At 41.2% G+C, this 13,434-nt stretch overlaps 1 protein-coding gene across 2 annotated transcripts in view; it reads right to left on the bottom strand.

Annotated features, from left to right (window-relative positions):
- The window catches only part of SCRN1 (secernin 1), a 34,524-nt gene extending 21,227 nt beyond the window's left edge, over positions 1–13,297 (bottom strand). For both annotated transcript variants that reach the window (XM_042476578.1, XM_042476577.1), the window contains exons 1-2: positions 13,036–13,297; positions 1,318–1,477 (exon numbers count right to left, since the gene is read on the bottom strand). In XM_042476578.1, coding sequence (XP_042332512.1) covers positions 1,318–1,477; positions 13,036–13,046 — 171 coding nt within the window. In that variant the 5' untranslated portion in view covers positions 13,047–13,297. The remainder of the gene's footprint in view (positions 1–1,317; positions 1,478–13,035) is intronic.
- Between the last annotated feature and the right edge of the window lie 137 nt (positions 13,298–13,434).

Below are 13,434 nucleotides of genomic sequence, written 5' to 3' on the forward strand. Positions count from 1 at the left end.
GAACTCCAGCAGTTCTTTCACAGCAGGGATGAGGCTGTCTCATCTCCAGGAGCTCTATTTACCAATGGTCTTCATGTCAAATAAATAAGCTTTATCGCCCCAGCAGGCAGGCAGCACAAGGAACAGTGAGAATCCCACCAAACAAACTGAATGGAGGATGAAAGAGATACTTCGCAGAAATGCTCTAAGCTAGTCCCCATGGAAACACACTAAAGGGGCTATCAACAGTCATTCTTTTCTGCGCAAAGATTTCTGGCTCTAGTCAGATATGGTGCCTCCGAACAACACATTCCTGGCCATACAACTCACAGAAACCTGATAGGCACAGAAACAGCTTCCTTGGAATTATTGTAGGTGGAAAAGAGTAGCAGAGCTGGGGATCATCAGCATACTGGTGACATCTGATCCCCAAACTCCAGACAACCTCTTACATTCTGCTCCAAAGGAGCACCATGTGGACCATTTGTCAGCCCACTGCAAAGAGTTGGTACAACATGTTGCAGGTAAAATTGCTCAGACCCACTCTGTCTTGGATGTTGTAGTTGATACAGGATGAAATCTTGGCTCCTGCTCGTCCCAGATTAATAGATATGTTTCAGTCTGTGCAACCTGAGGATGTGGACATGATCCTTGGAGAGGTGAGGCCCACCACATGTGCACTAGACCATTGCCCTTCTTGGCTTATAAAAATGACCAGAGGAGGGCTGAATGAGTGGGTAATGGGAGTAGTGAATGCCTCATTACAGCAAAGCAGAGTTTCATCTTGTCTAAAAGAAAGTGTGTGTATGTGCTTTCAAGTTCCCTGTTGAGTTGTGGCAATCCTATGGATTTAGTAGGGTTTTTCTTAGACAAGGAATAATTAGAGGTGATTTTGAACATCGCCCCGCACAGTAGGTTATGACTACACATTCATGTCAAGGGACTACCTTTACTCTTTTTAAATAAAACTTGCAACTCAAACCACCAAGGTTTCTCCAGCAAAAATCAGCTGAAAAACAAGAGCCTGAAAAAGTTAGTTTTTGAGATTATATGTCCTAGAATCCATCAGCTACAATGATCAGTGGCCATACTGGATGGCAGATTCTAGGTGTTTTATTCCAAAACAGTAAATTTTCCAAGCTCTGTCAAAGAAACATGCAAACTAATACAAGGAATACAATGTAGGCACAAAGGATGCAGGTTGTAGTCCGAAGGTCAAGAGAACAGAAAGACATGGGATTTTAAAATATTGACTATAAAAAACAATAAATGTTAAAATCTTACAAAAATCCTTTTGTCAAACCATAAATTAAGTATGAATGAAACTTTGATCTTTACCTCAACTTTGCATCCTGGATCATGGGTAGCAGCAGCAAAGTAAACTACTTCTTCTACCTCATCCCGGGGCCGTGCAGAATTTTTCCCCACTATTACGAGGCCATCTTTCGTATGAGGTGGAAATGCAACGAAAGAGTAACTTGGAGGTGCCTGAGCCATCCTAAAAGGGAGGGAAATGGAAAAAAAAGAGAAATTAGGAAGCTGCCTCATCTCTTACTAGACCATCTCTACATTTAACATACTATTATCTTCTCTGCTTAACTGCATCTCTGCAGGATTTTGGTCAGAGGGCTTTCTCATAATCTATTACCTGATATTTTTCAAAAGAGATGCCAAAGATGGAATGCTGGGTCCTTTGGTATACAAGGGATGTAATCTACCAGTTAACCATGTTCCTTTGTCTAATACGATACCAACCACAACATCAAAAGAAAAGGAAAAAATAGAGTCTCGTGGCACCTTCAAGGCTAACAATTTTAGCATGTACAGTATTTTTGCAGATGATAATCCACTTCCTCAGATACTAAACATAACATGTTAAAAATAACACTAGTTAGATTAACAGAACAATTAAAGGGGTTTCTGATCATAATACCTTTGTAAGGAAAGTAAGCTAGATCTTATAGATCTGCTGGTAGTTCAATAAACAAAATATTTTAAGTGAGAAGGGGGAAAATGTGAACCAAAGGACAGAAGTAAACCTTGGTATCTCCTTGAATAACGAAAGCGTCTGGTCTTTTGCAAAGAATTACATCAATAAAGCTAAACATATTCCAGGCAAATGTACCTTTTCACTAAAAATACTTTAGCAGAAGGATAGGTAAGAATGTTGAATACTGCAGATACTATACTTATTTTACCATCAATTATAATCCATACACTTGCTTTATTATTTAGTAAAAAAAAAATTGCCCAGTCTCCAATCAACCAATAAAATAAAATGACAGTGGTTTACTGGTTTGCAATCAATTGGCAAATTGGAATCATAAACTATTGTTTAACGTGGGTGCCAGTTACAGTTTGGCATAATATCTGAAATAGCCAAGCTGTTATTTAGACTATTTAAACAGCTACTTTTCAAGCCAAATCCTTTCAGAGCTGTTAACCTGAATTTATTCAACCAAATCAATACAAATGCAATTTTTGAAAATAGGAACCCAAGCAGCAGCAGGAGCAACAATAAAACTATATTAAAGTGATCAATAGCAGCTGAACATACTAAAAGGTCTAGAGAAATAAAATATATCTTTACTGGTTGTTGCAAAGAAACCAGACTCAATGACAGACAAAGCACCCTGTGGAGACTACATTGGGGTACTACAACAAAGGAGTACCTTTCTTTCTTAAACAATCAACACAACTGGAGTCTCTTAACACCTGAACATGTAAATATGGGAAAAGGTGGTTCATAATGATAGTTATAGCCTCCAAAGGGTTTATGCCTTCATAGGAACCCAAGTACTCAGTGCTAGAATTAAAAGGCTGGGACAGTGGAATAGTTCTAAACACAGGGCCACTTTTGGGCACATGTGTGAGCTTTCCTGTTGAAGCAATGGCTTTGTGCTGTGGCAGATCTGACTCAGTGGTACTGTTGGCCAAAAAAGAGCCTTCTCACAAGCCAGCACCAACCCTTTTCAGGGCTAAGGAGACTGAGGTCAAAGAAAGAAGTGGCTCCATGTTTCTTCTCTGCCATGTCTCAGCAGGCATGACAGGTATCAGAGCCTGAAAGGCAGCAGCACCAATACACCACCTATCCCTATGCTCACATTGCAGGGCCAAGGCAGATGATAACTGCTACCAGCCCTTAGGGAAAGCAAGAGGAGATGTATTTACAACATTACTCCCTTGACAACATCAGAGTATGTATAAGAAGCTTGTTATATATATGCAAACAGCTCCAGAAGCAGCATACTGTCCCTAGCCATTAAGAACCCTGGAACATTGCAACAATGATAATGCAGCCTTGCAAGTATTAAGCAGAAATGACATTAAAGCAGGCATGGAGCTCTAAACCCTGATTTGGCCATGAATCTGTAAGATCAAACCATGATTTGAGATCTAATCTATGGTAACTGCAAACCTATGTGTTGGCTTTTTCGCTACCTTTACATGCAAGACCATTTTTACATTTCTTCCTACATCAATTATTTGATGCACATTCAGTTTTCAATGACACATGAAAAAAAAGAGAACCTTGATAGTCAAATAGCCTTCTCTGACTATGTCTTTCAGTGGAACCCCAATTGTAAACTGGAGCATACTGGGAGCCATAGGGAGCTGCCCAGCCCCTGATTCTACACCTTGGCCTCAACTCTCACAGTGAGGATGAATCTGGGAAATGCATCACTGAGACACTAGCTCCTATATTGCAACTATAATAGTACAAACAGAACAGAACCTGCTCATTGCATACCACACTAATGTCATTTGTGTGTATCCATGCATACTTTTTAAAAGCTTGATGAATATGTGGCTTGCGATTATTATCTCAAATAAATTCACTGCACGAGGAGACTGCTACAATTCAACCTTATTGGTGGTTGTTCTTTAAATGTATTATTTATGCACAGTTAATTAGTTCCGAGACAAATTTGCAGCAGGTTAGCTTGACATAGATCTTATCAGACAAGACAAGACAATGGTCAGGGAGCAAACTCAAATTTCCTTATGACTACTGAAGTGACAACGTGCAAGTAATTTCTCACTGTCAAGTGCATCTAGATAAAAAAAATTAATCCCAGGGGTATTTGACTGTATCATGCTACTTTGCTGCTCTTTGTTCAGCTAATGTCTTTCTTGTTGCTATGCCAATGTGCTTATTATAGACTGGTATGCTGAGAAGTAAATAGCTTTGATTAACATGCAAACATATTGCTTTCTAGCAATGTTGAGCTCTTAAGGGAAGGGCATCAAGGGGGGATTCGCTATGAAGTTTATTACAGGTATTCAAGGCTGTCTTCAGGATGAGGAAGGGCATGAGCCATTGCATGAAACTACTGTAGGAAAATAATATCAAACTTCTTTTTTTTCCCTCTCTCTTTCTTTTTGTGTAACATCTGCCTTAGAAGCATTTTGCATTCATTGTCTTTCAAAAGGCACAGACAGGTAACTGGAATAAGCCTAATTCTTAACTACAACATTATTAGAGTGCATTTCACCTCCTTACATTTTATACTGAAGCAGGTTCAAGGTTTGTAAAATTCACTCATGTACAGAGCCCTGGAAATAGGTCAATTCTGTGTAAGGGCTTGCACTGAAACAATGAGTTAGAAAGCAGAGCTGGGAGGGAGCAATGGGGGGACTGTCTGCCCATTTCCTTTTGTTTCAGATGGCTAGAGCCAATTGCTTCTGGTGGAAATACAGTCACTAGGAAACAAGCCACAAAAAGCCTAAAGAAGTGTGGGAAAAAGCCATGTTTGCATTGCAATAGGCATGACTGCTTACTGAACTGAATGAAAGAATGCACCTTACACTTTCACATGCCTTTCTGAATTGGTGGGGAAGAACCCAACTGAACCTGACTGCCTCTGTTAGAAATATTTAGGCATCATATGTTTTTAAAAAGCTGGCCTGTTTTGTTTAAGTGTCATATGTCAGATATAAAAGGTTTTGAATATGCAGAATTGCTTTCTTGATCAGTTTCTTGAACTGTGGCAGTCCACACAGCATAATCTCTGCAGGAAATAATTTATGCAGGAGACTCCCCCCCACCTCCTTACTGTTAAAGGAATCAAAACACAGATAAGAGCAGCGTTTTTGCTGCAAGGAAAGTATGCACAATAAAACAATAAGTCAGAAACAGCTCTGCTACTTTGTGGATTTTCCCTGAAGATGAATGAAAGTATCAGTATTACAACCGGGTTAGCATTACTTTATTAAATACTGATATATTTAAATGATTGTAGTACATTTATAATTTTCTCACCTATGGTATAATGTGTTCTATGTTTACTGTGATTGCATAGTTCATTCAAAAGTCATCTCTTTGTGAATATACATGTCATGTCGGAAAATATATTTAAATGTCTCTGTCACAGTTATATGCTTCAGCCTCAGTTTCACAATGGGATGATCAGATTCCCTAGGACTCCTATACATTTAGTAACTACACATGAGAGGTTTTTACTGATGCCACACAAATGAAAATATTTTTATCTGTTGAAACCCGCACTTTCATACAATTGTTAAAAGATTCTGGAGCTGTGTTTTCATTTGCACATCACCACCAAAAACAAAATTAGCTGGAATGACAGATACAGCACAACCCATCCCAAATGAATCGAGTCAAGCCCATAGCTGCCACCTCTAGATGGGGGAAAAACACCTGAAGAGTTAATAGGATATTTAGCTCCTTATGCCTGGTCCAAATGTCCAACATATACTTATTTCCAGATCTGAATCCATAATCTTTTGTCTTGTTTTATATCTGACACTAAAGTTCTGCGATCTCTTTGAATTCTCTAAATTTCAGCTAAAAGCTAGCACCAGACTGAATATTCAGCACAGAGAATGCTAAATGTGAAGTTCCAGTCAAGTGCACAAGATCCTATTGTTAGTGTAATCAACATTTACTGTAGCTAATGGCACTGCTTACTGTAGATAGATTACTCAGACTGCCACTGCCAAAGGTATTGTTGCAAAGACACAACCAAAATATTTCCCTTATGTTTGCACTGATAAAGGTATATTTGGAGAAAAGACAAATATTTAGATACAGAAGCAACTGGTAGTTCTGCACCTTCCATATGACTGGACTGTTGCTGTCCTTAAAATTAGTAGTTTAGCTAGTTAGAGTTGGAGACCCTTCTACTACAGGCAACAAAAACCACTCTTGGGCATCTTGCTCCAGACATGTCCATCTTGAGCCCTGCAAGATTTTTGAATTAAAAAGCTTCTTTACTTTGGGTATCTGAACAGGAGTGGCCAAATCCAAAGCAGGTCCCATAAAATCCAGTGTGGATTCACACGGAAGCAACAGAACTACGAGTTGCTTCTGCATTAAAATATGGACACCATATACTATGAACCAAGTTGATGGCAAAATGAGGTTGTTTAGAGACTGCTAGAATCCTGCTTCTATTAGCTCTAGCAGGTGCAGTTAAGGATGACTGGAGCCGCAGTCATCAGGATGAACCAACCCCCCCCCCCCGCCCTGTACAAAGCTAATCAATACACAGATAATTTGGGTTCACCACTTTAAAGCCAACCTGTCTTACAGAATCTATAAGAAACAGCTGCCATATCATCACCACAAAAATCCAGAGATGCATTTTGTCATGATTGCTTTTGTTACTACAAATCATCTACACCTCTGGACACAAGAGAAGTGTGAATGCATTTCCACTAGAAAATAATTTCCCTGTAAGTAGAACAGGAGGGACCTTTGTTCTATTAGGGGCCATATTAATTCAAACACAACTGCTCAGGTGAACGCGACGGTCAAGAGCACCTGTTATCAGCTTCGGCTTATTCGCCAGCTGCGCCCATACCTGGCGCAGAGGGACCTAGAAACTGTTGTACATGCTCTGGTAACCTCGAGATTGGATTTCTGCAATGTACTCTACTTGGGGCAACCCTTATATCAAACTCGGAAGCTACAAATGGTTCAGAACATGGCAGCCCGGCTCGTCACTGGTGCTCCCAGGACTAGCCATATAACACCGGCATTGAAAGATCTCCATTGGTTGCCTATCCGCTTCCGGGCCCAATATAAGGCGTTGGTTATTACCTATAAAGCCCTAAATGGCTTGGGTCCAGGTTACCTAAAGGATCGCCTCTCCCCGTACATTCCGCCTCGCACCCTCAGGACATCTGGGCAGCAGCTACTGAAGGTGCCTGGGGCTAGATTGTCCTCCACCACAAGGAGGACATTTTCCACTGCTGCCCCAGCCCTTTGGAATACGCTGCCCACTGAGCTCCGCTCGACTACCACCCTGGCCCAATTTAGGAAGGATTTGAAGACCTTCCTGTTCCAACAGGCATTCCCCGATTAAAAATCCTGTGGGCCTCCCTCCTCTTTCGTGGCCAAGAGGAAGGGCTTTGGGGCTTTTAGCCTGTGTTTTTTATTATTGTTTATATGTGATGTATTTTGGATTTTATTGTATGTATTGTTGTTTTAAATTTTATACTGTAAGCCGCCCTGATCGAAGGAAGGTGCGGGATATAAATAAAAACTTTATTATTATTTATTATTTACAATGTGCTGGACGGTGTATGCCAATAGTGGGCAAGGCTGAAAGCAGCAATGGGTGTAGCAACCACTTTTTGTGCTCTCTTTGACATCCTTTCCTCCTTCTGTTCCTCGCTGACCCAAAGGGCTGCTGGAAGAAAACATGGTTGTTCTTGCCATTGGTCTGAATTGTCCTCTTGCAGAGGAATTTGAAATTAGGTTGCCAATTTTGCCTTTATATCCCATCCTTCCTACAATGAGTCTACGGTGGTGCAGATGTTCCTCCCCTTCATTATCTTCACAACTATCAAACAAGATAGATTCATTTGAGAATCAAGTCCACTAGTGATGCTCATGGCAGAGCGGGGATCTGAACCTGGGTCTCTCTGGTTCTGGTCCAGCACAGCAACCACTCTACCATATTGTCTCACAGACACACTATAGTCCAAACTGAGTGTCTTTCAAAGCCAGTGAAAACCATTTGCTGGAGTTACTATGGGTTTGGTAGTTATTTATCATTTAAACATAATAGCCTTTGGGATAAAGGAAGCTATATAAATCAGATAACTGAACCAAAACAAAAACAGAAGCCTGGAAAGAGATTGTATTGGCAATTTATTTTAAATTGTTTATTCTAATTCTATTAGCAAGAACCAAATCCCAAAAGGCAGAAAATGTGTGGCAATCGCATTTTGCCAAGATAATTGCTATTTCATGCAACAATATATCACTACAAAATTCCACCATTAAAAACAGCAGAGGAGGAAGTGCAGATTAGACTTTGTAACACATTGCATATGAAGTATTCAAAGGTTTTAAGAAACAGTTTTGCAACAGAATGATGGCAACTGTCTTCAAAACTCTATACTGCATTAAGTGCATGCTGTCTACCAAACAATGTGAACAACTCTCTGTCCAAATAGACAGCTGTCAACCAAAGACTAAATATGAAAGGTTATGTGAAATGCCTTTGAATTAAAACCTTTGGTTTATAGAATGACATTTTCAAGTGGAATAAAGCCCCTCCAAGGTCACACTGCAGAGTTTTAGCAAAGTTCTACTGGATTTCTGTTTTTGCTATATACTGAAGTTGAGGCCAAATTAAATGACTAGATAAACAAGTTAAATTTAAAAACTGACTAATGCCCAATTTTGCTCATTCTTAAACTAAAGAATACCGAAAAGTACTTGTTAATAATAAGCTTGAAATAAATATCCAACATAACTCACAACTGGGATTGTTGCATGTTGTATCCTCAGACCATTTGGAGTTACAAAATTATGCAATTGCCCAGAAACAACTTTTTTGCAGTCTGTACACAGGAAAAAACTGCACTATTAAGAAGCACTGTTTAGCCATTTTTAGATTAGTAGTTTAGTAACTGTCTATTAGAAGGCCTCTTGGGTGCAGATTGATACAGGTTGACTCCCAAAATACTTGGGACCAGAAGTGTTTGGGATTTTGGTGGTTTTGGATTTTGGAATACAGTAAATAATGAAGTATCTTGGAGATGTGAACCAAGTTGAAACATGAAATCCATTTATGCTTTGTATAGGCCTTATACACATAACTTGAATGTAATTTTTAGGCCTGTTACAGATGGGTGGAAAGTACACGTTTGGTGCGTACTAGGGTTAGAAAGGGGCATCCTTTCCGGATGCCCCTAACCCTAGTACGCGCTCGGTGCGTACAAAATGGCGGTGCCCGTTCTACATGGGTGCCACCATCTTGACGTCGCGGACATCTAGCGTTCGCACATCGTGCGGCGGAAGTGACACTGCGAGTACGTAATTGGCCACTTGCACCGCAAGAAGAAGCTGCATTTTGCAGCTTCTTCTTGCTGCGTCCGGGAATCGCGCGGTTTGTCCGCTGCGGTTCCCGGATGCAGCAACCAGCGGCGCTGACAGAACGCCCTTTTTGGGTGCTTTGTAATGGGCCATAGACACTATTTTTAATAATTTTGTGCATCGAACAAAGTTTGTGTACATTGAACCATCAGAAAGCAAAGGTGTCATGATCTCAACCACTCATGTACATAAATTTGGAATAGTTTGAATTTTGGAATTCCAGATAATAGCAATAGCAAGTACATTGCTATACTGCTTATCAGTGAACTAGCGCTCTCTAGGCAGTTTACAATACGTAAGCCAATTGCCCTCAATAAGCTGGGTACTCATTTTACCGACCTACAAAAGGATGGAAGGCTGAGTGGACCTTGGAGCCCTCCTCTAGGATCAAACCTACAATGTTGTGGCTGTAGGACAGCATCTTAACCACTGTGCCAACAGGGATAAGGGAGACTTCATCTATATTTGTATATGGATCTATCAGATGCAGGTTGGTTCATATATATGTATATATGATTCATGAGGTACAGAAAATATCTGGCTCAATTCCTTGAGTCTGTTTTCCAAGTGGTCCCACAGCATGCACGCACATGCCCTAAAGTACTATATGCCAACATGCCAGAGGTGACACATGCTGTTGCCCTAGCATAGAGTGTGCCAGAGTTTCTTACTAGAAAGCCTGAGGGACATGGCACTTTGCAATAAATAAGTGGGGTCTGGGTTGCAGTTTGGGCACTCGGTCTATAAAAGGTTCACCATCACTGTACTATACTGTACCTGGCTCCCTTTGATGGACTCTGTGTTCTTCTGAAATCTGTCTGTACCTATATAGCAGGGATGGAAACTACAGGCCCCAAGCCAAATCTGGCCTTCTTGGGGGAGCAGATTTGTTTCTAAATGTCGCCATGTCTCCTTCATATGACATCAATATTCAGTGGTTTTTCAAGCTTTATTATGCTTCTCCCCTAACAACACTCCATTCTGAAAGACTGAACTGCCTCTTAGGCTGCATCTGCACTGCAGAAATAATCAAGTTTGACATCATTTTAACTGCCATTACTCAATGCTATGTGATTCTGGGAACTGTAGTTTGACACCAGAGCTCTTTGACAGAGGAGAATAATGTCTCACTAAACTACAATTCCCAGAATTCCATAGCATGGAGTCAGGCTAAAGTTAAAAGTTGCAGGATTAGAAAAGGGAAGAGGAGAGGAAAGTTTTCCTCTACTTCAGTTCTCAGGGTACCAATGTACTGGGATGGATTTGAACTTTTAAATTACAGGAGCTTACTGCATTCGCATTAAAGTGCTAGAAAGTTTTTTTTTTAAATTAAAAATATTAAAAGGAGGCATAGATAAGAAGAGAGAAGAAATAAGCAAAGAGCAGGACATTCTGAAAATGATACTTAAATGTTCATATACTGCATTTATTATTATTATTATTATTATTATTATTATTATTATTATTATTAACCTTTATTTATAAAGCGCTGTAAGTTTACACAGCGCTGTACATCAATTTTTTAGTCAGACGGTTCCCTGCCCTCAGGCTTACAATCTAAAATTTAGGAAAGCAAATAATATATTCTCAAGGGGTTGCAATATAATCCATGTTAATGGCAAACTGCCCCTACCTTTAGATTTATTTAAAAAGAGACATAAGTACAATGAGAGATGCAATTCTATAGAAAGGCTCTAAATGAATTGAACAGGTGGAAAGGTGGTATAGCTGGTAGCCATTTTAAACTATACATGGGAGACTACACAGCCATCACTTGTTGTAGATGAAATATCAAGTATCACAAAACTGCATTTAAAAACACAGAACTGATGGAAGATCATGGGCAACAGATAGAGAATCTCAGCATATGAAGACATTGGCATATCAGAAATCAAAACTGTTCTGAAACTAAAGAGATAAATGGAAGGAACATCATTACTACAGCTAGCATATCAGCATCTAGATTTTCCAGAGACAGAAAGAGAGAAAGTATATTTGAAAACCTCAGCTACAAGGTCTTACTCATAGGTGACCAAATGCACACAAATGCATATATATTATACACACAGAGAGACACACATACAGCTCTCTGGTTATTTATATAGCACCTTCAACCTGCTAGAATCTCAGGAGACGTGAGCTTTCTGTATCCACAGCCTGAGTGAATTCAGTTCCCCATGTTTCTCCCACACAGAGGTCGACACAGGCCAAAAGGTGACTTGCAGAGGTGGATGCAGGTGAGGAGAGTATATAAAACCATCACCTGGGCACGGCTGTGGCATCATAGGATGGTCCCCTTCTGCTGAAGCAGAGTGTGGATTGCATCTCACCTACATCCAGCACTGTACCGACCACTTCCCCTGTGAACCTCACTTGATCTCATGGCCTCTTGGTGACTCATTGCAGGGTGACATTCTAGTATGAAGGGGTGGCAAGTGGCCACCAGTGGTTTTGAAGGCTAGCCACACTCCCCCAGCATCTCTAGAGGAAGGCTGGGCAGAGGAAAGATGCTCTGAGAGGGCACAAATACAAGTACAAACACACACATACACACACACATGAAATGAGCCCTCTGTATCCTTATTTGCGGATTGAAGCACCCACATCTTGGAATACACGCACACATGCATGCAGAGTATATTCCAAAAAGCAACTCTTGATTTTGCCGTTTTATATATGGAATATCATTCCACTATGCCCTTGTATTTAATGGGATTTAAGCATCCATGGATTTTGGTATCCATGGGGGTCCTCAAAAAAAACCACAGCAGATACCAAGGGCCCACTGTACACATGCACACACAAACACACATACGTACAACCATACATACATGTCTCTGTGTGTGTGTGTCCACATGTGTGTGTGTGATGTATACAGTGGGCCCTTGTACACATAAATACAATACAAAAATACAAATACAAAAAAAAAATAGATTGTTATCAGTGTGATGTAGTGGTTTCAGCATTGGACCAAGACTCTGGGGACCAGTGTTCAATTCCCTGCTTAGCCATGAAACCCACTGGGTGACCTTGGGCAAGTCACACTCTCTCAGCCTCAGGGAAGGCAATGGCAAGCCCCCTCTGTACCAACCTTGCCAAGAAAACCCCACGATAAGGTTGCCTTAGGGTTGCCATAAGTTGGAAACAATTTAAAGGCACACAAGTGTGTATGTGTGTGTGTATATATCTGTGTGTGTGTCTATATATATATATATGTGTGTGTGTGTGTGTGTGTGTATGTACATATATGTGTGTGTGTATATATGTGTGTGTGTTCATATATATGTGTGTATACATATATGTGTATATAGGTATATATATATATGTGTGTGTGTGTATACTTATATGTGTGTGTACATATATATGTATGTGTGTGTGTGTGCCTGTACATGTGTGTGTACATATTTGTGTGCAGGTGTGTGTGTGTGTGTGTGTGTGTGTACATATGTACACATATACATACATATATATATATGTGTGTGTATATATACACACACACACACACACACACACACACACACACACATATATGCGTGTGTGTGTAAAAAACACACACACAGAGGTAGAAGCAGAGAAGGCCCTTAGTCCGGCAGCTTTCCCTGGGGGCCTCTTTGCAGGAGGATGCGTTGCCCTCCATCCGGGGAAGGGGCTACCTTCTTGGGGGGCAATGCCAAGGGGAGCCCCCCAGGGTTGAGACTGACCTGGCTGGCATTCCTGCGGGGATTCTGCTCCTCCTGCTGCTGGACTTTTCCTCCTCTCCCCTGGCTCTGCAGGGGCTCGCTCCTTCCTTCCTTCCTTCCTCCCCCTCTCCTCCTCCTCCTCCTCCTGGAGATGGCAGCCCAGGCTTGCTTGCTTGCTTGCTTCCTCCCTGGCCAGGGCTGCAGCCAAGTGATGGAGGGCGGAGGAGGAGCTGACCTCCCTCGGCTGGGAAGAAGCGGAGGGAGGGAGGGAGGGAGGGAAGGAGCAGGGATGCCCAAAGCCCAAGTGTCTCTGAGCATGAGCAGAGGGCGGGGAGGGGCTGCTTTCCGGCCACTCAAAGGAGGTGACCCAGAGCCCCCGCCTCCCAAGGATTCCATCCTCCTAGCACCCCATCCGCACTG

This window comes from Sceloporus undulatus, chromosome 6 (genome assembly GCF_019175285.1).
Source record: "Sceloporus undulatus isolate JIND9_A2432 ecotype Alabama chromosome 6, SceUnd_v1.1, whole genome shotgun sequence".
NCBI classification, from domain to species: domain Eukaryota; kingdom Metazoa; phylum Chordata; class Lepidosauria; order Squamata; family Phrynosomatidae; genus Sceloporus; species Sceloporus undulatus.